Source organism: Daphnia pulex, chromosome 5, assembly GCF_021134715.1.
Source record: "Daphnia pulex isolate KAP4 chromosome 5, ASM2113471v1".
NCBI classification, from domain to species: Eukaryota; Metazoa; Arthropoda; class Branchiopoda; order Diplostraca; family Daphniidae; genus Daphnia; species Daphnia pulex.
Genome location: NC_060021.1, coordinates 3,816,455 through 3,841,679, shown reverse-complemented (window position 1 = coordinate 3,841,679; position 25,225 = coordinate 3,816,455). Strand labels below are relative to the sequence as shown.

The window sequence follows — 25,225 nt, the reverse complement described above, 5'->3', positions numbered from 1 at the left end:
TGGTCAATTAAAACCTGATTGATAACATTGGAATAGACCTTAATTTCAGGCCTGGCTAGCTCAGTCGGTAGAGCATGAGACTCTTAATCTCAGGGTCGGGGGTTCGAGCCCCCCGTTGGGGTTACATATTTCCAAATATTGTAGAATTAATTTAGATGTTGGGAGACCATCGTTAGTATTTTGTAGTCATTTCAGAAAAATTCAGTGTTGACGGTAATTTTCCATAGTTTAGTGGTTATCACGTCGGTCTAACACGCTCATGGACCTCAGTTCGATCCTAGGTGGAAACAGATAAGTATTTTTTAGAAAGACTGTCAATCAGATGCATATTTTGCATTTTTGCAAGGGCCATATTCCTTCCCGTACGAAAATGCTCGCTGCCCAAAATAGCTACCAGCTATCTACTAGCTAGTCCTAGATAGGGGAGTTTTTAGTTAGATAAGTTTAGCTTTCCCTATCTAGAATTAACTTAACATATGTAAGCTAGAGCTATTTTAAGTATGAAATAGGATAGCTTATGGTTGTTTAGCCGCTTCATTACTTCGTTTAGCTTAGATATGTGAGTTGTGCAAACACAGTTATGTTATAGCAGAGAAAAAGCTAATCATATTTCGATTTTCCGTATACGAAAATTTTAGCCGATTGGCAACTGACCGTTAGCTATCGTGATGTATCTATATATTTTTATTTGGTTGAGTGAATAATATATACACATACATAGTTGATAATATAAACTTATGTCTTTATAATCATCGTAGACGGATATTTTTATATAAAATTAAAAAATAAAAAATAAAGAAAGAATTTTTAATATTTGAAGGGACTTACTAACAACCTTTTTATATATATACGCCCTAATAATAAGCCTGGCACCATTGTTTGAAATGTCAAACAGCACAAAAATCTCGTCTGCAAATTTTTTCACTTTCATATGTCATCATCCAATATTTGAGTTTTTTAAAGCGTGAATATGTCTCAAAGAAATGCCTGTGACACCGGTCTTTTACATAAGAAAACCGTTAAAAGACGAATAAAAAATGAATTGTTAATGGATGAAAAGGTAAAAGAGTTAAGAGTAATTGCAGCAAATGAGTTGTTGCAGTCAAATTGTGACGCCCTTGCCAGCCCACCAACACATTTGCTAGCGTCATCGTCGGTGATTCGGTCTTTACAACCTTCAAAAAGTTCAAACTCTGAGGTAATTATCATTAAATGAGAAAACGGATTTCCAATAATAATCACTGATAATCATATGCTGCAGTCCGTCAAAAACCTATTTTACCAAAATAGAGATGGTAATCCAGTGTCTCAAGTGGTTCAATTAAACCATGGGGAGGTTTTCAGTGAAGACACAAGCGAGGTATTATACATTTTGCACAAAGTTTATTTTAAAGTATAATAAATATGGTTTTTACTTTTCGAAATAATAGATTGAAAATTATTATTCAGCAGTCAATGCCAGCAACATCGAACATAACCAACATGGGTTACTTCAAGATCAACATCACAGTAATTCTGACGATTCTGCTATTTCTGATACTCAAGATGATGAGGTTTTTACTTGCAAAACACTCACTCATCATCAGTCTGTGTACTGTGTGTTTGTTTCAATTATGTTGTCAATGAAAATGTTTCGAGGACTACAGAAATACATGTATCGAAGATTTTTTCCATGAAATATATCTTTCTTCCATATTTTTTTTACTTGACTTCACTTATTATGAATTGACAGATGATTTTAAATACTGAAAAAACACACATTTTCACCACAGTTTTACATGTTGATTTATTAGTTTACACTTGGCAACATCAATGATGGTGTGATCTTTTCCCCGCCCAAGTCTTACAGCATTCGTAAGTCAAGCACGACGAATCCTGTCCAAGACCTTATGTGCTTTTTTAGTCATATTTAGCAATTTGTTTCAAAGATGACCAACAATATAGTTCAAAACAACCCTTCTGGACTTTATATTCTGGTCACTGTTTCTGATGGAGTTTTTATAACATCTCCTAGTTCGTTTTTCAGACCGAAACTTCCTTTACCAATAAGTGAAACTAAAGAAGACTGTGAAACTCTGCTTAATTCCTGGATAGCAAGTAAAAAGGCGGTTGCCTTTAGGTAAATGTTAGAAGTATTGTTACAGTAACTGATTCTTTAAAACATCAACCTCTTTCTTCAAACATAGATGGAATTCTACCTCCAAGACGGAGTGGAACCTTTTTAGTTATTCGAAGGATTTCACTGATGGTGATGGAAGCACATTTTTAAGTCTGGTGTTGTAAACTGCTTTTCTGGTATGACATTTACATAAACAATTTCCTACTTTTTACTATTGTTTGGTTTTTGTCACAATTTACAGAGAGTTCGAAAGAAATTTCAGCTGAAAGGAACAAGCTTCTACTAGAACTTCATGGCAAAGAGTTGTTGAAGACAACTGTAGGAAAAAGAACAAACAGTTATCCAACATCAAAGTGTCCCACACCAGGAATAATGAAAAGTCCAAGAAAGTCTGTTAACGTTCCTTCTGTTCAACAATCAAAAGAGGTTTCTGCAGTCAAACAGAAAACAGTGCCTGTCAAGTCAAAATCAACTTCTCTGGCTAAACCAAAGGCAGCAGTTCCCTCGGCAGTTCCATTCCAACAAAAGGCTATTGAATCACTGGTGCCAGAAAAACAGGGTGTAAAAAGAAAATTAGAATACCCTGAAAGTTCTGGTAAATTTGATCCACTTTAATTATCTGCCAAAATAATTTTACATTCTCACTTGATTGTTTAATAGACTCAAACTTTGAAGAAGAAAAGGAAAAGGATGATGACTTTTTTGGAAGTATACACTCAACTTCATCACAATCAAGGCAGATAGCAGATGTGTCTCCTAGTAATGAACATCAAAAAGAAACAAAGGTTCATAAGGATCAAGTCTTTGTCATCATAAGTGAGAAAGAAAACTCGGGTGCTCTGCCTTCTGGTAGTGACAATGTTCCAAATCTTGATTGCAAAGATATTATTCGAAGAACTAAAAAAAGTAAGTGCGTTATTATATTTATTTTTTTAAATGACAATTCCTTTCTATTCACTTAACAATTTCCTTCCTTGTGATTTATTCAGGAAAATGAATCATTGAGGGAAAAAAATCGGGTTTTAGAAGAAAAGTTACTGACTACAATACCATTGCATCTAACGAATTTGAAAATATTGAGCTAAGAGAAAAAATTGAAGGTTTGGAGAAAGAAGAGCCGATAGTTCTTGTCCGAGGTATAATTTATATATTTTCAAATTTTGCGTGTGTATAAATGACCTTATATATTTATAGAGATGAAGGAAACACTTGAGGGAATGAAAAGTCTCGTTGGGATCATATCATCACCAGCAGTGCACAGTCAACTAAATGTACAACCTCCAGGTTTTGGTGTTCCATCGCAATATTTAAGTAGTCCATCGTCAAGTTCTTGCCACATCGGTGCAAAATTGGTAATAGATTTAAAAAAATAGTAAAAGGGCTTTATTTCTTAAATGCTTATTGTTAGTGTAGGTAAAACTATGGGGAGAAGTTTTCATCTGCGAAACTGTGCCTAAACAAGTGAAAACAATCTTGAAGTCTAGTGGTCAGACAGAGTTTTCTCGGAATCGCGCAGTTACTGTCATCTTGGAAAATTTATTTTCACCTGAGCAACTGGCAAATATGTCACTGTCAGGCAGAAAAAGTCCAGGAATTCCTGACGCTATTCCAAAACCGAAAATTCCGGACAAAATCCAAGAGGCTATTCACAGTAAGAAACCAAACAAGTTTATAGAGATTTACGATGTATTATAAATAACAATTTTATTTATTAGATTTCATGCAAGCAGCATGGGACGAGGCATTTTCAATCAAGGATGAAAAAGGGAGCGTTACGACTATGGCTGTTCTATCAACCACCCAAATCGATAAGGCAATTGGAGCAAGGTTATTGGCCTGTCACACCCACCTAAAAAAGAAGAAAAATCCACAATCTCAGGAAGACCATGAATAGAAGATATCGCCTCTCACCAGTCTCGAAATCTTCTTTACTATTTTTTTTTATTTTTCACGATTTGTTTTTGTGTTACTCTCTTAAAATGTTATCTATTACATTTTAAGAGAGTATGTGCTGCTGTGTTTTTAAACATGCCTTGTTAAACATCAAACATCTGTTCAGATGTTTGATGAAAATACAAAGACGAGAGAAAATATTTTGATTTATTTATTTAAGTTAATTTTTTTTTAAATATAGGTGTATTAGGCATAAATATATTTCCGGTAAAATAAACCATTTTTAATATGCTACAAATGAGCTTAAATTGAACTGTCTAAAAGTCCATTTTTAGCTCGAAAGAAAAAGCTAAGGAAATCTGAATTAAAAATACGTTGGAACTTTTCAACTAGAAGTCAGCTGTAGACAACCTAATTTTTAATGGCTTTTAGCTGTTTTTGTCCAGTGAGAAAAGGGACAAAAAAACCTCACTGTAAGCTTGGCATGATAAGCTAATAGCCCCCGTGTTGTAAGCTAACGGCCAGCTACAAACAGGCTGAAATTTTCGTACGGGTTGTGAATGAAATCTACACTCCGAAAATCTGAAAATATTCGCATTGCTGTATCCGGAAGAAGTCAACAGACAGGGGGATCAATGGCGACTGCGGTTGCTGTGCAGGTGATATAGCCCTTAAGAGACTTTCTTCTTTAGCCAATTGACAATGCCCTTTGGTTTTAGGAATGTGGGAAATGACTTGCGCTGGATGGGGAAGAAGTCCATAAACATCAGCAGAGGGAATCTATGATAGATTACACCTGAACCTGGAACAGTAGCTCAACAAAAAAAATAAACATGATGCGTGTGCACCCTACGCTGCAAATGTTCAGTAGATTCAACAATCATCAGCTAAAGAAGCCATATCGTGAGTGTGCACTCTACAATGCAAGCTTAAGTCGGGTATAAAGTCATGAGAAGAAGAGTATAAAATAAAGCAATAGATTTCAATCACCATGCGTCCCTGGGTGTGATCGATCCACCAGCCTTTCGGTTAACAGCCGAACGCGCTAGCCAATTGCGTCACAGAGGCATGCTGATTGGCTAACGACACCCATTAGGAAAGAAAACATTACATTTTTACTAAGGCCATTACTAATAAAATCTTGCAGATGACTACCGGTATGCCATAGTGAAAAGGCTATCACGTCGTCTTCGCAAGCTGAAAATCCTCTGTTCGTTCCTAGGTGGAAACATCAGAAAAGCTATGGGAATAAATAATATCCGAGGAAAAGTAAAAAAACAAAAATAGTTATAGTATTGTATCTCATCTAGACGATTAGAAGTATTGGGCAACTGTGAACTCCCCACAAACAACCAATCAATCATCATAAAAGTTCGTTCACGGCTAGCGGACAGGACGAAATGTCGTCAATAAAACTTGGTTGATGACATTGGAATAGAGCAAAAATTCAAGCCTGGCTAGCTCAGTCGGTAGAGCATGAGACTCTTAATCTCAGGGTCTGGGGTTCGAGCCCAACGATGGGTGTTACATAATTGCTAACATTGCAGATTTCATTTAGATTTTGGGAGACTATCGTTAGTATTTTGTAGATATTTCAGAAAAATTCAATGTTGGCATGAAGTTTCCATAGTGTAGTGGTTATCACGTCGGCCTAACACGCTGAAGGTCCTCAGTTCGATCCTGGGTGGAAACATTGAAGTATTTTTTTAGAAAGACTATCAATCAGATGCATATCCCTGAGGTATATTTATCCCTGAGGGATATTTATATACGAAGGTCCTTAACAATATAGGGTGTGGGGTATAGGGGGTAGGGTAGTAGTAGCTAGTAGTGAAATTCAGAGGGTTTAATGTCCATTTTGTAATCCTTTATACGTTTCTTCCCTGAATGACCAATCGTCATCAAATTTTGTACATAATTCTGTCAAAATTTGATACATTGCGTAACTGGGTTTTCATTTGTTTTTATTACTGTTTTAGAAATTTAATTTGCGTATTTGTTACCTAACTGGTTGCCGAATCCTAGTTAGTGAATTCGCTTTTTTTGCGTAACCTTCCAACTGTCAGTGCATGCTCAGCAGTGTAAACAAAAAGAAAAAAAGTTTGGATCTTCTCTAGCAAGACAAGTTTTCTGCTATGGGAGTGGAGAGTATTAATTATTTGATTTGGTTTTTATGTTCGATTTCAATTTCGTCTTTATTCTTCTTTTTACTTTGTATTTTCCCACTCTTATTTTTTTAACCCTTTTTGTTTTATTATTACCTCTTTTTTTTACTATTTTTTATCTTGATTTTAATAAATTTGGTTGTCCAAGTACAATTTCTATGCCTCCTTTTTTAACAGTTAGTCATCAACCAAGAAGTTGAGGAACATTTTAAAAATGTTAGATTATATTCATTTTGAAGCTCTGGGTCATCTTTCCCTTCTTCCTCTGTCCTCTCCTCGGTCATCAAGATCTTCTTGCGGTCGTGAAGAGTTACCACCGATCTTCCACTTCCATTTACCTTCGAAAGCTTATTAAAAGGAATTTTTCAAAAATTACAAAATTAGTTTTCCTTTCCGACTTGATCGAGATTCGAACCGCGAACCATGCGAATGGCAGCCTGGGTTGATGACCATCATTGTTATATTATTGGAAGGAAAAAAATGGGTATGATGGTAGCTCGCTATCTATTAGCCATGTCTCATGTATGCAACATGTGACCGCATGATATAATTGTATTGTTACTATAGTAATAAGTGTTACTTTAACTTAATCTAAACATGAAGTGTGACGTGGGGGGCGAAGCGAAGCCTCCGCCACACCTAAGTCGCACCACTCATAATATTGACAGATTATTAGTCAATTAGTTAATAAGACTTAAATCATTTAAGAGAATAAAGGGAAACAGAATTTTTGAAACATAATAGTATGTATACTATTTACTTTATACTATTGAACCTTGATTTTCTGTCTAATTAACGTTTAAAAAAATTCCCGAAGGACATTACCGAAGGAATCTTGTCCCTGAGGTATATTTATATACGAAGGTCCTTAACAATATAGGGTGTGGGGTATAGGGGGTAGGATAGTAGTAGCTAGTGGTGAAATTCAGAGGGTTGAATGTCAATTTTGTAATCCTTTATACGTTTCTTCCCTGAATGACCAATCTTCACCAAATTTTGTACATAATTCTGTCAAAATTTAATACATTGCGTAACGGGGTTTTCATTTGTTTTCCTTACTGTTTTTTAAATTTAATTTGCGTATTTGTTACCTAGCTGGTTGCCGAATCCTAGTTAGTGAATTCGCTTTTTTGCGTAACCTTCCAACTGTCATTGCATGCTCAGTGTAAACAAAAAGAAAAAAAAAGTTTGGATTTTCCCTAGCAAGACAAGTTTTCTGCTATGGGAGTGGAGAGTATTAATTATTTGATTTGGTTTTTATGTTCGATTTCGATTTCGTCTTTATTCTTCTTTTTACTTTGTATTTTCCCACTCTTATTTTTTTAACCCTTTTTGTTTTATTATTACCTCTTTTTGTTTACTATTTTTTATCTTGATTTTAATAAATTTGGTTGTCCAAGTACAATTTCTATGCCTCCTTTTTTAACAGTTAGTCATCAACCAAGAAGTTGAGGAACATTTTAAAAATGTTAGATTATATTCATTTTGAAGCTCTGGGTCATCTTTCCCTTCTTCCTCTGTCCTCTCCTCGGTCATCAAGATCTTCTTGCGGTCGTGAAGAGTTACCACCGATCTTCCACTTCCATTTACCTTCGAAAGCTTATTAAAAGGAATTTTTCAAAAATTACAAAATTAGTTTTCCTTTCCGACTTGATCGAGATTCGAACCGCGAACCATGCGAATGGCAGCCTGGGTTGATGACCATCATTGTTATATTATTGGAAGGAAAAAAATGGGTATGATGGTAGCTCGCTATCTATTAGCCATGTCTCATGTATGCAACATGTGACCGCATGATATAATTGTATTGTTACTATAGTAATAAGTGTTACTTTAACTTAATCTAAACATGAAGTGTGACGTGGGGGGCGAAGCGAAGCCTCCGCCACACCTAAGTCGCACCACTCATAATATTGACAGATTATTAGTCAATTAGTTAATAAGACTTAAATCATTTAAGAGAATAAAGGGAAACAGAATTTTTGAAACATAATAGTATGTATACTATTTACTTTATACTATTGAACCTTGATTTTCTGTCTAATTAACGTTTAAAAAAATTCCCGAAGGACATTACCGAAGGAATCTTGTCCCTGAGGTATATTTATATACGAAGGTCCTTAACAATATAGGGTGTGGGGTATAGGGGGTAGGATAGTAGTAGCTAGTGGTGAAATTCAGAGGGTTGAATGTCCATTTTGTAATCCTTTATACGTTTCTTCCCTGAATGACCAATCTTCACCAAATTTTGTACATAATTCTGTCAAAATTTAATACATTGCGTAACGGGGTTTTCATTTGTTTTCCTTACTGTTTTTTAAATTTAATTTGCGTATTTGTTACCTAGCTGGTTGCCGAATCCTAGTTAGTGAATTCGCTTTTTTGCGTAACCTTCCAACTGTCATTGCATGCTCAGTGTAAACAAAAAGAAAAAAAAAGTTTGGATTTTCCCTAGCAAGACAAGTTTTCTGCTATGGGAGTGGAGAGTATTAATTATTTGATTTGGTTTTTATGTTCGATTTCGATTTCGTCTTTATTCTTCTTTTTACTTTGTATTTTCCCACTCTTATTTTTTTAACCCTTTTTGTTTTATTATTACCTCTTTTTGTTTACTATTTTTTATCTTGATTTTAATAAATTTGGTTGTCCAAGTAAAATTTCCATGCCTCCTTTTTTAACAGTAAGTCATCAACCAAGAAGTTGAGGAACATTTTAAAAATGTTAGATTATATTCATTTTGAAGCTCTGGGTCATCTCTCCCTTCTTCCTCTGTCCTCTTCTCGGTCATCAAGATCTTCTTGCGGTCGTGAAGAGTTACCACCAATCTTCCACTTCCATTTACCTCCGAAAGCTTATTAAGAGGAATTTTTCAAAAATTACAAACTTAGTTTTCCTTTCCGACTTGATCGAGATTGGAACTCCGAACCATGCGAATGGCTGTCTGAGCTGATGACCATTAGACCATCATTGTTATATCATTGGAAGGGAAAAAATGGGTATGATGGTAGCTCGCTATCTATAAGCCAAGACTCATGTGATGTAACATGTGACCGCATGATATAATTGTATTGTTACTATAGTAATAACTGTTACTTTAACTTAATATAAACATTAAGTGCGACGTGGGGTGGCGGGGCGAAGCCTCAGCCACACCTAAGTCGCACCACTCATAATATTGACAGATTATTAGTCAATTAGTTAATAAGAATCAAATAATTTAAGAAAATAAAGGGAAACAGAATTTTCCAAACATAATAGTATGTATACTATTTACTTTCTACTATTTAACCTTGATTTTCTGTCTCTTTAACGTTTAAAAAAATTCCCGAAGGACATTACCGAAGGAATCTTGTATACGAAGGTCCTTAACAATATAGGGTGTGGGGTATAGGGGGTAGGGTAGTAGTAGCTAGTAGTGAAATTCAGAGGGTTTAATGTCCATTTAGTTATCCTTTATACGTTTCTTCCCTGAATGACCAATCGTCACCAAATTTTGTACATAATTCTGTCAAAATTTGATACATGGCGTAACGGGGTTTTCATTTGTTTTTATTATTTTTTGTTTTAAATTTAATTTGCGTATTTGATACCTAGCTGGTTGATAGGCAGTGAATTCGCTTTTGTTTGCTTAACCTTCCAAATGTCAGTGCAGTGAGCGCTCAGCAGTGTAAACAAAAAGAAAAAAAGTTTGAATCTTCCCTAGCAAGACAAGTTTTGATGATATGATATTGATATTTTGATGATATTTGATTTGATTCTTATTGTTCTTGTTCGATTTCGTCTTTATTGTTCTTATTATTGCCTCTTTTTATTTACTGTTTTTAATAAATGATGATCTTGATTTTAATAAATTTTTTGATCAAGTAAAATTTCTATTCCCTTTTTTTTAACAGTTAGTCATCAACCAAGAAGTTGAGGAACATTTTAAAAATGTTTGTTCATACTCATTTTGAAGCTCTGGGTCATCTTTCTCTTCTTCCCTTGTCCTCTCCACAGTCATCAAGATCTTTTGGTGGTCGTGAAGAGTTACCACCGATCTTCCACTTCCATTTACCTCCGAAAGTTTTTTAAGTGTAATTTTTCAAAATTACAAATTTGAATTTCCTCAATGACTTCATCGAGATTCGAACCTCGAACCATATGAGTGGCAGCCCGGGTTGCTAACCATTGGACCAACATTTACATAAGGTCTAAGGGAAAGCGTGGTCCGGTTGGTGTGTACACCGAACAATGTTACGAAAGACGAAGTAAAGCTATGGTAATATCGCTAGCGACGCTACCATCGGTATCGATTTCGGAACCGGTCGTAAAACGCTTAGGTTATATGCCTGAATTAAGATTTTTTCAGTGGTGGTTTAATCTAACTGCTATAAGAGCACATCCATTTCTCTATAGTTTATATGTAACTAATAATTTTTCCAATTTCATGTTACTATAGTAATAAATGTTGCTATAACTTAATCTAAACATGAAGTGCGACGTGGGGTGGCGGGGCGAAGCCTCCGCCACACCTAAGTCGCACCACTCATAATATTAACAGATTATTAGTCAATTAGTTATAAAGAATCAATTATGAAAGAGAATAAAGGGAAACAGAATTTTCCAAACGTTATAGTATGTATTAATCTACCATAAGCTTTATTTTCTGTCTCTTTAACGTTTAAAACAATTACCGAAGGATATTACCGAATAAATCTTGTTTTGCAATTTTGCAAAGGCCATATTCCTTGTGAATGAAATCTACAATCTGACAATCTGAAAATATTCGCAATGCTGTATCCGGAAGAATTCAACAGACAGGGGGGATCAATGGCGACTGCGGTTGTTGTGCAGGTGATATAGCCCTTAAGAGACTTTCTTCTTTAGTCAATCGACAATGCCCTTTGGTTTTAGGAATGTGGGAAATGACTTGCGCTGGATGGGGAAGAAGTCCATAAACATCAGCAGAGGGGAATCTATGATAGATTACACCTGAACCTGGAACAGTAGCTCCACAAGAAAATGAACATGATGCGTGTGCACCCTACGCTGCAAATGTTCAGTAGATTCAACAATCATCAGCTAAAGAAGCCATATCGTGAGTGTGCACTCTACAATGCAAGCTTTAGTCGGGTATAAACTCATGAGAAGAAGAGTTTAAAATAGGGCAATAGACTTTAATCACCATGCGCCCCTGGGAGGGATCGAACCACCAGCCTTCCGGTTAACAGCCGAACGCGCTAGCCAATTGCGCCACAGAGGCATGCTGATTAGCTAACGACACCCATTAGGAAAGCAAAGAATACATTTTTGTGCAACTGTTGTGCTGTGCTGTGCTGTGCTGGGCTGTGCTGGGCTGTTCTTCTTGTTTCTATTTCATAAACATCACGAATGTTTTTATGAATTCATTGATTTAATTAACTTTTAATGGTGTATTGGACCTTGATTCACATATCCTGTAAGAATAAATCGCTTTGAATAAGCGAAACAGTAAAGATATCAAATTCAAATTCATTGAAGTGGTGTTTCCCAGTTTATCAAAGCAGTATTTTTGATTTTTCTTCAACGCCAATGCAAGATATGACTTATAAGGAGTTATCTTGTCAATTATTCATGTGTGAGCGAAAAATAAATGAACATATATATTTTTACCTAAAAAGTATCATTCTTGAAAATTGACTTCAACTCCGTAGGTTGACTAGTCTGCTAAGAACTATAATTAATAGCTAAATAACGATAGCCGAGAATTGAACTCGGGTCATTTGCATGGAAGGCAACTATGCTAAGCACTATGCCACCATCACTTGATATGAGTGAGCGTCATCACTTTCGTATTGTCACATCTTTTTAAATTACAGATAATCGACCAGTATTACCACTTGGTGACCTGGTATAGTGGTACATTAAGCATTCTCTATCACTATATCAAAGCAACCTCTCTAATTATGGTGCAAAGCGATGATCATGTAAATTCAGATAACGATATGGTTGTCAGGAGTTGACGCCTTAGCCTTGGCCATCCTGACAACATCATATGTACCTAAATTCCTTTTCACTACTGATGTGGCATATATTAAAACTTTTTTCTCCACTGGCTCGCGTCACTGGCTCATTGCACTGGAAGAGAGAAGAAATCCATAAACACCAAAGGGGAATCTATGATAGCAGCCGAACGCGCAAGCCAATTGCGACACAGATAAATGCTGATTAACTAACGACACCCATTAGGAAAGCAAACATTACGTTTTTACTACGTCCAAAAATAATAAAATCTTGCAGTTGACTTCCGGTATGCCATAGGGTAGAGGTTATCACGTCGTCTTCGTAAGCTGAAAATCCTCAGTTCGTTTCTAGGTGGAAGCATCAGAAACGCTATGGGAATAAATAATATCCGAGGAAAAGTAAAAAAAAAAGTATTAATAGTAGTGTATCCCATCTAGACGATTAGAAGTATAAGGCAACTGTGAACTCCTCACAAAGAACCAAACAATCATCATAAAACTTCGTTCACGGCTAGTGGACAGTACAAAATATGGTCAATTAAAACTTGATTGATAACATTGGAATAGACTCTAATTTTAGCCCTGGCTAGCTCAGTCGGTAGAGCATGAGACTCTTAATCTCAGGGTCGGGGGTTCGAGCCCCCTGTTGGGCGTTACATATTTGCAAATATTGTAGATTTAATTATGATGTTGGGAGACAATCGTTAGTATTTTGTAGTTATTTCAGAAAAATTCAGTATTGACAATAAGTTTCCATAGTTTAGTGGTTATCACGTCGGTCTAACACGCTCAAGGACGTCAGTTCGATCCTAGGTGGAAACAGATAAGTATTTTTTAGAAAGACTGTCAATCAGATGCATATTCTGCATTTTTGCAAAGGCCATATTCCTTCCCGTACGAAAATGCTCGCTGCCCAAAATAGCTACCAGCTATCTACTAGCTAGTCCTAGATAGGGGAGTTTTTAGTTAGATAAGTTTAGCTTTCCCTATCTAGAATTAACTTAACATATGTAAGCTAGAGCTATTTAAGTATGAAATTGGATAGCTTATAGTTGTTTAGCCGCTTCATTACTTCGTTTAGCTTAGATATGTGAGTTGTGCAAACACAGTTATGTTATAGCAGAGAAAAAGCTAATCATATTTCGATTTTCCGTATACGAAAATTTTAGCCGATTGGCAACTGACCGTTAGCTATCGTGATGTATCTATATATTTTTATTTGGTTGAGTGAATAATATATACACATACATAGTTGATAATATAAACTTATGTCTTTATAATCATCGTAGACGGATATTTTTATATAAAATTAAAAAAAAAATAAATAAAGAAAGAATTTTAAATATTTGAAGGGACTTACTAACAACCTTTTTATATATATACGCCCTAATAATAAGCCTGGCACCATTGTTTGAAATGTCAAACAGCACAAACATCTCGTCTGCAAATTTTTTCACTTTCATATGTCATCATCCAATATTTGAGTTTTTTAAAGCGTGAATATGTCTAAAAGAAATGCCTGTGACACCGGTCTTTTACATAAGAAAACCGTTAAAAGACGAATAAAAAATGAATTGTTAATGGATGAAAAAGTAAAAGAGTTAAGAGTGATTGCAGCAAATGAGTTGTTGCAGTCAAATTGTGACGCCCTTGCCAGCCCACCAACACATTTGCTAGCGTCATCGTCGGTGATTCGGTCTTTACAACCTTCAACAAGTTCAAACTCTGAGGTAATTATCATTAAATGAGAAAACGGATTTCCAATAATAATCACTGATAATCATATGCTGCAGTCCGTCAAAAACCTATTTTACCAAAATAGAGATGGTAATCCAGTGTCTCAAGTGGTTCAATTAAACCATGGGGAGGTTTTCAGTGAAGACACAAGCGAGGTATTATACATTTTGCACAAAGTTTATTTTAAAGTATAATAAATATGGTTTTTACTTTTCGAAATAGATTGAAAATTATTATTCAGCAGTCAATGCAGGCAACATCGAACATCACCAACATGGGTTAATTCAAGATCAACATCACAGTAATTCTGACGATTCTGCTATTTCTGATACTCAAGATGATGAGGCTTTTACTTGCAAAACACTCACTCATCATCAGTCTGTGTACTGTGTGTTTGTTTCAATTATTTGGTCAATGAAAATGTTTCGAGGACTACAGAAATACATGTATCGAAGATTTTTTCCATGAAATATATCTTTCTTCCATATTTTTTCTACTTGACTTCACTTATTATGAATTGACAGATGATTTTAAATACTGAAAAAAAACAAACATTTTCACCACAGTTTTACATGTTGATTTATTAGTTTACACTTGGCAACATCAATGATGGTGTGATATTTTTCCCGCCCAAGTCTTACAGCATTCGTAAGTCAAGCACGACGAATCCTGTCCAAGACCTTATGTGCTTTTTTATTCATATTTAGCAATTTGTTTCAAAGATGACCAACAATATAGTTCAAAACAACCCTTCTGGACTTTATATTCTGGTCACTGCTTCTGATGGAGTTTTTATAACATCTCCTAGTTCGTTTTTCAGACCGAAACTTCCTTTACCAATAAGTGAAACTAAAGAAGACTGTGAAACTCTGCTTAATTCCTGGATAGCAAGTAAAAAGGCGGTTGCCTTTAGGTAAATGTTAGAAGTATTGTTACAGTAACTGATTCTTTAAAACATCAACCCCTTTCTTCAAACATAGATGGAATTCTACCTCCAAGACGGAGTGGAACCTTTTTAGTTATTCGAAGGATTTCACTGATGGTGATGGAAGCACATTTTTAAGTCTGGTGTTGTAAACTGCTTTTCTGGTATGACATTTACATAAACAATTTCCTACTTTTTACTATTGTTTGGTTTTTGTCACAATTTACAGAGAGTTCGAAAGAAATTTCAGCTGAAAGGAACAAGCTTCTACTAGAACTTCATGGCAAAGAGTTGTTGAAGACAACTGTAGGAAAAAGAACAAACAGTTATCCAACATCAAAGTGTCCCACACCAGGAATAATGAAAAGTCCAAGAAAGTATGTTAACGTTCCTTCTGTTCAACAATCAAAAGAGGTTTCTGCAGTCAAACAGAAAACAGTGCCTGTCAAGTCAAAATCAACTTCTCTGGCTAAACCAAAGGCAGCAGTTCCCTCGGCAGTTCCATTCCAACAAAAGGCTATTGAATCACTGGTGCCAGAAAAACAGGGTGTAAAAAGAAAATTAGAATACCCTGAAAGTTCTGGTAAATTTGATCCACTTTAATTATCTGCCAAAATAATTTTACATTCTCACTTGATTGTTTAATAGACTCAAACTTTGAAGAAGAAAAGGAAAAGGATGATGACTTTTTTGGAAGTATACACTCAACTTCATCACAATCAAGGCAGATAGCAGATGTGTCTCCTAGTAATGAACATCAAAAAGAAACAAAGGTTCATAAGGATCAAGTCTTTGTCATCATAAGTGAGAAAGAAAACTCGGGTGCTCTGCCTTCTGGTAGTGACAATGTTCCAAATCTTGATTGCAAAGATATTATTCGAAGAACTAAAAAAAGTAAGTGCGTTATTATATTTATTTTTTTCATGACAATTCCTTTCTATTCACTTAACAATTTCCTTCCTTGTGATTTATTCAGGAAAATGAATCATTGAGGGAAAAAAATCGGGTTTTAGAAGAAAAGTTACTGACTACAATACCATTGCATCTAACGAATTTGAAAATATTGAGCTAAGAGAAAAAATTGAAGGTTTGGAGAAAGAAGAGCCGATAGTTCTTGTCCGAGGTATAATTTATATATTTTCAAATTTTGCGTGTGTATAAATGACCTTATATATTTATAGAGATGAAGGAAACACTTGAGGGAATGAAAAGTCTCGTTGGGATCATATCATCACCAGCAGTGCACAGTCAACTAAATGTACAACCTCCAGGTTTTGGTGTTCCATCGCAATATTTAAGTAGTCCATCGTCAAGTTCTTGCCACATCGGTGCAAAATTGGTAATAGATTTAAAAAAATAGTAAAAGGGCTTTATTTCTTAAATGCTTATTGTTAGTGTAGGTAAAACTATGGGGAGAAGTTTTCATCTGCGAAACTGTGCCTAAACAAGTGAAAACAATCTTGAAGTCTAGTGGTTAGACAGAGTTTTCTCGGAATCGCGCAGTTACTGTCATCTTGGAAAATTTATTTTCACCTGAGCAACTGGCAAATATGTCACTGTCAGGCAGAAAAAGTCCAGGAATTCCTGACGCTATTCCAAAACCGAAAATTCCGGACAAAATCCAAGAGGCTATTCACAGTAAGAAACCAAACAAGTTTATAGAGATTTACGATGTATTATAAATAACAATTTTATTTATTAGATTTCATGCAAGCAGCATGGGACGAAGCATTTTCAATCAAGGATGAAAAAGGGAGCGTTACGACTATGGCTGTTCTATCAACCACCCAAATCGATAAGGCAATTGGAACAAGGTTATTGGCCTGTCACACCCACCTAAAAAAGAAGAAAAATCCACAATCTCAGGAAGACCATGAATAGAAGATATCGCCTCTCACCAGTCTCGAAATGTTCTTTACTTTATTTTTTTATTTTTCACGATTTGTTTTTGTGTTACTCTCTTAAAATGTTATCTATTACATTTTAAGAGAGTATGTGCTGCTGTGATTTTAAACATGCCTTGTTAAACATCAAACATCTGTTCAGATGTTTGATGAAAATACAAAGACGAGAGAAAATATTTTGATTTATTTATTTAAGTTAATTTTATTAAAATATAGGTGTATTAGGCATAAATATATTTCCGGTAATATAATTCATTTTTAATATGCTACAAATGAGCTTAGATTCAACTGTCTAAAAGTCCATTTTTAGCTCGAAAGAAAAAGCTAGGGAAATCTTAATTAAAAATACGTTGGAGCTTTTCAACTAGAAGTCAGCTGTAGACAACCTAATTTTTAATGGCTTTTAGCTGTTTTTGTCCAGTGGGAAAAGGGACAAAAAAACCTCACTGTAAGCTTGGCATGATAAGCTAATAGCCCCCGCGTTGTAAGCTAACGGGCAGCTACAAACATGCTGAAATTTTCGTACGGGTTGTGAATGAAATCTACACTCTGACAATCTGAAAATATTCGCAATGCAGTATCCGGAAGAAGTCAACAGACAGGGGGGATCAATGGCGACTGCGGTTGTTGTGCAGGTGATATAGCCCTTAAGAGACTTTCTTCTTTAGCCAATCGACATTGCCCTTTGGTTTTAGGAATGTGGGAAATGACTTGCGCTGGATGGGGAAGAAGTCCATAAACATCAGCAGAGGGGAATCTATGATAGATTACACCTGAACCTGGAACAGTAGCTCCACAAGAAAATGAACATGATGCGTGTGCACCCTACGCTGCAAATGTTCAGTAGATTCAACAATCATCAGATAAAGAAGCTATATCGTGAGTGTGCACTCTACAATGCAAGCTTTAGTCGGGTATAAAGTCATGAGAAGAAGAATTTAAAATGCAGCAATAGATTTCAATCACCATGCGCCCCTGGGTGGGATCGAACCACCAGCCTTCCGGTTAACAGCCGAACGCGCTAGCCAATTGCGCCACAGAGGCATGCTCATTAGCTAACGACACCCATTAGGAAAGCAAAAAATACTTTTTTGTGCAGCTGCTGTGCTGTCTGTGCTGTGCTGTGCTGTTCTTCTTGTTTCTATTTCATAAACATCACGGATGTTTTTATGAATTCATTGATTCAATTAACTTTTAATGGTGTATTGGACATTGATTCACATATCCTGTAAGAATAAATCGCTTTGAATAAGCGAAACAGTAAAGATATCAAATTCAAATTCATTGAAGTGGTGTTTCCCAGCTTATCAAAGCAGTATTTTTGATTTTTCTTCAACGCCAATGCAAGATATGACTTATAAGGAGTTATCTTGTCAATTATTTATGTGTGAGCGAAAAAGAAATGAACAACTATATTTTTACCTAAAAAGTATCATTCTTGAAAATTGACTTCAACTCCGTAGGTTGACTAGTCTGCTAAGAACTATAATTAATAGCTAAATAACGATAGCCGAGAATCGAACTCGGGTCATTTGCATGGAAGGCAACTATGCTAAGCACTATGCCACCATCACTTGATATGAGTGAGCGTCATCACTTTCGTATTGTCACATCTTTTTAAATTACAGAAAATCGACCAGTATTACCACTTGGTGACCTGGTATAGTGGTACATTAAGCATTCTCTATCACTATATCAAAGCAACCTCTCTAATTATGGTGCAAAGCGATGATCATGTAAATTCAGATAACGATATGGTTGTCAGGAGTTGACGCCTTAGCCTTGGCCATCCTGACCACATCATATGTACCTAAATTCCTTTTCACTACTGATGTGGCATATATTAAAACTTTTTTCTCCACTGGCTCGCGTCACTGGCTCATTGCACTGGAAGAGAGAAGAAATCCATAAACACCAAAGGGGAATCTATGATAGCAGCCGAACGCGCAAGCCAATTGCGACACAGATAAATGCTGATTAACTAACGACACCCATTAGGAAAGCAAACATTACGTTTTTACTACGTCCAAAAATAATAAAATCTTGCAGTTGACTTCCGGTATGCCATAGGGTAGAGGTTATCACGTCGTCTTCGTAAGCTGAAAATCCTCAGTTCGTTCCTAGGTGGAAGCATCAGAAACGCTATGGGAATAAATAATATCCGAGGAAAAGTAAAAAAAAAGTATTAATAGTAGTGTATCCCATCTAGACGATTAGAAGTATAAGGCAACTGTGAACTCCTCACAAAGAACCAAACAATCATCATAAAACTTCGTTCACGGCTACTGGACAGTACAAAATATGGTCAATTAAAACTTGATTGATAACATTGGAATAGACCCTAAATTCAGGCCTGGCTAGCTCAGTCGGTAGAGCATGAGACTCTTAATCTCAGGGTCGGGGGTTCGAGCCCCCTGTTGGGCGTTACATATTTGCAAATATTGTAGATTTAATTATGATGTTGGGAGACAATCGTTAGTATTTTGTAGTTATTTCAGAAAAATTCAGTGTTGACAGTAAGTTTCCATAGTTTAGTGGTTATCACGTCGGTCTAACACGCTCAAGGACGTCAGTTCGATCCTAGGAGGAAACAGATAAGTATTTTTTAGAAAGACTGTCAATCAGATGCATATTCTGCATTTTTGCAAAGGCCATATTCCTTCCCGTACGAAAATGCTCGCTGCCCAAAATAGCTACCAGCTATCTACTAGCTAGTCCTAGATAGGGGAGTTTTTAGTTAGATAAGTTTAGCTTTCCCTATCTAGAATTAACTTAACATATGTAAGCTAGAGCTATTTAAGTATGAAATTGGATAGCTTATAGTTGTTTAGCCGCTTCATTACTTCGTTTAGCTTAGATATGTGAGTTGTGCAAACACAGTTATGTTATAGCAGAGAAAAAGCTAATCATATTTCGATTTTCCGTATACGAAAATTTTAGCCGATTGGCAACTGACCGTTAGCTATCGTGATGTATCTATATATTTTTATTTGGTTGAGTGAATAATATATACACATACATAGTTGATAATATAAACTTATGTCTTTATAATCATCGTAGACGGATATTTTTATATAAAATTTAAAAAAAAAATAAAGAAAGAAAGAATTTTAAATATTTGAAGGGACTTACTAACAACCTTTTTATATATATACGCCCTAATAATAAGCCTGGCACCATTGTTTGAAATGTCAAACAGCACAAAAATCTCGTCTGCAAATTTTTTCACTTTCATATGTCATCATCCAATATTTGAGTTTTTTAAAGCGTGAATATGTCTAAAAGAAATGCCTGTGACACCGGTCTTTTACATAAGAAAACCGTTAAAAGACGAATAAAAAATGAATTGTTAATGGATGAAAAAGTAAAAGAGTTAAGAGTGATTGCAGCAAATGAGTTGTTGCAGTCAAATTGTGACGCCCTTGCCAGCCCACCAACACATTTGCTAGCGTCATCGTCGGTGATTCGGTCTTTACAACCTTCAACAAGTTCAAACTCTGAGGTAATTATCATTAAATGAGAAAACGGATTTCCAATAATAATCACTGATAATCATATGCTGCAGTCCGTCAAAAACCTATTTTACCAAAATAGAGATGGTAATCCAGTGTCTCAAGTGGTTCAATTAAACCATGGGGAGGTTTTCAGTGAAGACACAAGCGAGGTATTATACATTTTGCACAAAGTTTATTTTAAAGTATAATAAATATGGTTTTTACTTTTCGAAATAGATTGAAAATTATTATTCAGCAGTCAATGCCAGCAACATCGAATATCACCAACATGGGTTACTTCAAGATCAACATCACAGTAATTCTGACGATTCTGCTATTTCTGATACTCAAGATGATGAGGTTTTTACTTGCAAATCACTCACTCATCATCAGTCTGTGTACTGTGTGTTTGTTTCAATTATGTGGTCAATGAAAATGTTTCGAGGACTACAGAAATACATGTATCGAAGATTTTTTCCATGAAATATATCTTTCTTCCATATTTTTTCTACTTGACTTCACTTATTATGAATTGACAGATGATTTTAAATACTGAAAAAAACACACATTTTCACCACGGTTTTACATGTTGATTTATTAGTTTACACTTGGCAACATCAATGATGGTGTGATCTTTTTCCCGCCCAAGTCTTACAGCATTCGTAAGTCAAGCACGACGAATCCTGTCCAAGACCTTATGTGCTTTTTTAGTCATATTTAGCAATTTGTTTCAAAGATGACCAACAATATAGTTCAAAACAACCCTTCTGGACTTTATATTCTGGTCACTGCTTCTGATGGAGTTTTTATAACATCTCCTAGTTCGTTTTTCAGACCGAAACTTCCTTTACCAATAAGTGAAACTAAAGAAGACTGTGAAACTCTACTGAATTCCAGGATAGCAAGTAAAAAGGCGGTTGCCTTTAGGTAAATGTTAGAAGTATTGTTACAGTAACTGATTCTTTAAAACATCCACCCCTTTCTTCAAACATAGATGGAATTCTACCTCCAAGACGGAGTGGAACCTTTTTAGTTATTCGAAGGATTTCACTGATGGTGATAGAAGCACATTTTTAAGTCTGGTGTTGTAAACTGCTTTTCTGGTATGACATTTACATCAACAATTTCCTACTCTTTACTTTTGTTTGGTTTTTGTCACAATTTACAGAGAGTTCGAAAGAAATTTCAGATGAAAGGAACAAGCTTCTACTAGAACTTCATGGCAAAGAGTTGTTGAAGACAACTGTAGGAAAAAGAACAAACAGTTATCCAACATCAAAGTGTCCCACACCAGGAATAATGAAAAGTCCAAGAAAGTCTGTTAACGTTCCTTCTGTTCAACAATCAAAAGAGGTTTCTGCAGTCAAACAGAAAACAGTGCCTGTCAAGTCAAAATCAACTTCTCTGGCTAAACCAAAGGCAGCAGTTCCCTCGGCAGTTCCATTCCAACAAAAGGCTATTGAATCACTGGTGCCAGAAAAACAGGGTGTAAAAAGAAAATTAGAATACACTGTAAGTTCTGGTAAATTTGATCCGCTTTAATTATCTGCCAAAATAATTTTACATTCTCACTTGATTGTTTAATAGACTCAAACTTTGAAGAAGAAAAGGAAAAGGATGATGACTTTTTTGGAAGTATACACTCAACTTCATCACAATCAAGGCAGATAGCAGATGTGTCTCCTAGTAATGAACATCAAAAAGAAACAAAGGTTCATAAGGATCAAGTCTTTGTCATCATAAGTGAGAAAGAAAACTCGGGTGCTCTGCCTTCTGGTAGTGACAATGTTCCAAATCTTTATTGCAAAGATATTATTATCGAAGAACTAAAAAAAGTAAGTGCGTTATTATATTTATTTTTGTCATGACAATTCCTTTCTATTCACTTAACAATTTCCTTCCTTGTGATTTATTCAGGAAAATGAATCATTGAGGGACAAAAATCGGGTTTTAGAAGAAAAGTTACTGACTACAATACCATTGCATCTAACGAATTTGAAAATATTGAGCTAAGAGAAAAAATTGAAGGTTTGGAGAAAGAAGAGCCGATAGTTCTTGTCCGAGGTATAATTTCTATATTTTCAAATTTTGCGTGTGTATAAATGACCTTATATATTTATAGAGATGAAGGAAACACTTGAGGGAATGAAAAGTCTCGTTGGGATCATATCATCACCAGCAGTGCACAGTCAACTAAATGTACAACCTCCAGGTTTTGGTGTTCCATCGCAATATTTAAGTAGTCCATCGTCAAGTTCTTGCCACATCGGTGCAAAATTGGTAATAGATTTAAAAAAATAGTAAAAGGGCTTTATTTCTTAAATGCTTATTGTTAGTGTAGGTAAAACTATGGGGAGAAGTTTTCATCTGCGAAACTGTGCCTAAACAAGTGAAAACAATCTTGAAGTCTAGTGGTTAGACAGAGTTTTCTCGGAATCGCGCAGTTACTGTCATCTTGGAAAATTTATTTTCACCTGAGCAACTGGCAAATATGTCACTGTCAGGCAGAAAAAGTCCAGGAATTCCTGACGCTATTCCAAAACCGAAAATTCCGGACAAAATCCAAGAGGCTATTCACAGTAAGAAACCAAACAAGTTTATAGAGATTTACGATGTATTATAAATAACAATTTTATTTATTAGATTTCATGCAAGCAGCATGGGACGAGGCATTTTCAATCAAGGATGAAAAAGGGAGCGTTACGACTATGGCTGTTCTATCAACCACCCAAATCGATAAGGCAATTGGAACAAGGTTATTGGCCTGTCACACCCACCTAAAAAAGAAGAAAAATCCACAATCTCAGGAAGACCATGAATAGAAGATATCGCCTCTCACCAGTCTCGAAATCGTCTTTACTATTTATTTTTTATTTTTCACGATTTGTTTTTGTGTTACTCTCTTAAAATGTTATCTATTACATTTTAAGAGAGTATGTGCTGCTGTGTTTTTAAACATGCCTTGTTAAACATCAAACATCTGTTCAGATGTTTGATGAAAATACAAAGACGAGAGAAAATATTTTGATTTATTTATTTAAGTTAATTTTATTAAAATATAGGTGTATTAGGCATAAATATATTTCCGGTAAAATAATTCATTTTTAATATGCTACAAATGAGCTTAAATTCAACTGTCTAAAAGTCCATTTTTAGCTCGAAAGGAAAGCTAGGGAAATCTTAATTAAAAATACGTTGGAACTTTTCAACTAGAAGTCAGCTGTAGACAACCTAATTTTTAATGGCTTTTAGCTGTTTTTGTCCAGTGGGAAAAGGGACAAAAAACCTCACTGTAAGCTTGGCATGATAAGCTAATAGCCCCCGCGTTGTAAGCTAACGGTCAGCTACAAACAGGCTGAAATTTTCGTACGGGTTGTGAATGAAATCTACACTCTGACAATCTGAAAATATTCGCATTGCTGTATCTGGAAGAAGTCAACAGACAGGGGGGATCAATGGCGACTGCGGTTGCTGTGCAGGTGATATAGCCCTTAAGAGACTTTCTTCTTTAGCCAATTGACAATGCCCTTTGGTCTTAGGAATGTGGGAAATGACTTGCGCTGGATGGGGAAGAAGTCCATAAACATCAGCAGAGGGAATCTATGATAGATTACACCTGAACCTGGAACAGTAGCTCAACAAGAAAATAAACATGATGCGTGTGCACCCTACGCTGCAAATGTTCAGTAGATTCAACAATCATCAGCTAAAGAAGCCATATCGTGAGTGTGCACTCTACAATGCAAGCTTTAGTCGGGTATAAAGTCATGAGAAGAAGAGTTTAAAATAGAGCAATAGATTTCAATCACCATGCGCGCCTGGGTGAAATCGAACCACCAGCCTTCCGGTTAATAGCCGAACGCGATAGCCAATTGCAAAACAGAGGCATGCTGATTGGCTAACGACACCCATTAGGAAAGTGAACATTACATTTTTACTAAGGCCAACACTAATAAAATCTTGCAGTTGACTTCCGGTATGCCATAGTGAAGAGGCTATCACGTCGTCTTCACAAGCTGAAAATCCTCAGTTCGTTCCTAGGTGGAAGCATCAGAAAAGCTATGGGAATAAATAATATCCGAGGAAAAGTAAAAAAAAACAAATAGTTATAGTAGTGTATCTCATCTAGACGATTAGAAGTATTGGGCAACTGTGAACTCCCCACAAACAACCAAACAATCATCATAAAAGTTCGTTCACGGCTAGCGGACAGGACAAAATGTCGTCAATAAAACTTGGTTGAAGACATTGGAATAGAGCACAAATTCAAGCCTGGCTAGTTCAGTCGGTAGAGCATGAGACTCTTAATCTCAGGCTCTGGGGTTCGAGCCTAACGATGGGTGTTACGTACTTGCAAACATTGTAGATTTCATTTAGATGTTGGGAGACCATCGTTAGTATTTTGTAGCTATTTCAGAAAAATTCAATGTCGGCATGAAGTTTCCATAGTGTGGTGGTTATCATGTCGGCCTAACACGCTGAAGGTCTTCAGTTCGATCCTGGGTGGAAACAAAGAAGTATTTTTTTAGAAAGACTATCAATCAGATGCATATTTTGCAATTTTGCAAAGGCCATATTCCTTGTGAATGAAATCTACAATCTGACAATCTGAAAATATTCGCAATGCTGTATCCGGAAGAATTCAAAAGACGGGGGGGGGGGATAAATGGCGACTGCGGTTGTTGTGCAGGTGATATAGCCCTTAAGAGACTTTCTTCTTTAGCCAATCGACTTTGCCCTTTGGTTTTAGGAATGTGGGAAATGACTTGCGCTGGATGGGGAAGAAGTCCATAAACATCAGCAGAGGGGAATCTATGATAGATTACACCTGAACCTGGAACAGTAGCTCCACAAGAAAATGAACATGATGCGTGTGCACCCTACGCTGTAAATGTTCAGTAGATTCAACAATCATCAGATAAAGAAGCTATATCGTGAGTGTGCACTCTACAATGCAAGCTTTAGTCGGGTATAAAGTCATGAGAAGAAGATTTTAAAATGCAGCAA

The 25,225-nt window shown here is 35.9% G+C and overlaps 3 protein-coding genes, 5 long non-coding RNA genes and 6 other non-coding genes across 14 annotated transcripts; 12 read left to right on the top strand and 2 right to left on the bottom strand.

The window, feature by feature from the left end:
- Positions 1 to 49: 49 nt before the first annotated feature.
- Positions 50 to 126, top strand: Trnak-cuu. The gene has a single exon. It is a non-coding gene; the product is annotated as a tRNA-Lys (tRNA).
- A 780-nt stretch (positions 127 to 906) lies between these two features.
- Positions 907 to 1,676, top strand: LOC124193984. The gene is made up of 3 exons (XM_046587971.1): positions 907 to 1,198; positions 1,262 to 1,360; positions 1,431 to 1,676. Exons 1-3 carry the CDS (start codon positions 971 to 973, stop codon positions 1,674 to 1,676), a joined length of 573 nt encoding a protein of 190 aa, XP_046443927.1. The 5' UTR covers positions 907 to 970.
- Positions 1,677 to 1,999: 323 nt separating this feature from the next.
- LOC124193672 lies at positions 2,000 to 2,616 on the top strand. The gene is made up of 3 exons (XR_006874392.1): positions 2,000 to 2,119; positions 2,187 to 2,295; positions 2,361 to 2,616. It is a non-coding gene; the product is annotated as an uncharacterized LOC124193672 (long non-coding RNA).
- Positions 2,617 to 3,134: 518 nt separating this feature from the next.
- On the top strand, positions 3,135 to 3,556 carry LOC124193673. The gene is made up of 3 exons (XR_006874393.1): positions 3,135 to 3,255; positions 3,314 to 3,471; positions 3,533 to 3,556. It is a non-coding gene; the product is annotated as an uncharacterized LOC124193673 (long non-coding RNA).
- A 2,076-nt stretch (positions 3,557 to 5,632) lies between these two features.
- On the top strand, positions 5,633 to 5,705 carry Trnav-aac. The gene has a single exon. It is a non-coding gene; the product is annotated as a tRNA-Val (tRNA).
- A 5,640-nt stretch (positions 5,706 to 11,345) lies between these two features.
- Positions 11,346 to 11,419, bottom strand: Trnan-guu. Its single transcript has one exon. It is a non-coding gene; the product is annotated as a tRNA-Asn (tRNA).
- A 1,318-nt stretch (positions 11,420 to 12,737) lies between these two features.
- Positions 12,738 to 12,811, top strand: Trnak-cuu. The gene has a single exon. It is a non-coding gene; the product is annotated as a tRNA-Lys (tRNA).
- Positions 12,812 to 13,598: 787 nt separating this feature from the next.
- On the top strand, positions 13,599 to 14,423 carry LOC124193983. Its single transcript, XM_046587970.1, has 4 exons — positions 13,599 to 13,888; positions 13,952 to 14,050; positions 14,118 to 14,278; positions 14,420 to 14,423. The coding sequence occupies exons 1-4, from the start codon at positions 13,661 to 13,663 to the stop codon at positions 14,421 to 14,423; spliced, it is 492 nt and encodes a 163-aa protein (XP_046443926.1). The 5' UTR covers positions 13,599 to 13,660.
- A 177-nt stretch (positions 14,424 to 14,600) lies between these two features.
- LOC124193939 lies at positions 14,601 to 15,397 on the top strand. Its single transcript, XR_006874545.1, has 3 exons — positions 14,601 to 14,808; positions 14,876 to 14,984; positions 15,050 to 15,397. It is a non-coding gene; the product is annotated as an uncharacterized LOC124193939 (long non-coding RNA).
- A 452-nt stretch (positions 15,398 to 15,849) lies between these two features.
- Positions 15,850 to 16,244, top strand: LOC124194031. The gene is made up of 3 exons (XR_006874568.1): positions 15,850 to 15,943; positions 16,002 to 16,159; positions 16,221 to 16,244. It is a non-coding gene; the product is annotated as an uncharacterized LOC124194031 (long non-coding RNA).
- Positions 16,245 to 17,694: 1,450 nt separating this feature from the next.
- On the bottom strand, positions 17,695 to 17,768 carry Trnan-guu. Its single transcript has one exon. It is a non-coding gene; the product is annotated as a tRNA-Asn (tRNA).
- A 1,307-nt stretch (positions 17,769 to 19,075) lies between these two features.
- On the top strand, positions 19,076 to 19,148 carry Trnak-cuu. Its single transcript has one exon. It is a non-coding gene; the product is annotated as a tRNA-Lys (tRNA).
- Positions 19,149 to 19,931: 783 nt separating this feature from the next.
- LOC124193982 lies at positions 19,932 to 20,701 on the top strand. The gene is made up of 3 exons (XM_046587969.1): positions 19,932 to 20,226; positions 20,290 to 20,388; positions 20,456 to 20,701. Exons 1-3 carry the CDS (start codon positions 19,999 to 20,001, stop codon positions 20,699 to 20,701), a joined length of 573 nt encoding a protein of 190 aa, XP_046443925.1. The 5' UTR covers positions 19,932 to 19,998.
- A 1,506-nt stretch (positions 20,702 to 22,207) lies between these two features.
- LOC124193752 lies at positions 22,208 to 22,583 on the top strand. The gene is made up of 3 exons (XR_006874442.1): positions 22,208 to 22,282; positions 22,341 to 22,498; positions 22,560 to 22,583. It is a non-coding gene; the product is annotated as an uncharacterized LOC124193752 (long non-coding RNA).
- The last annotated feature ends 2,642 nt before the right edge of the window (positions 22,584 to 25,225 follow it).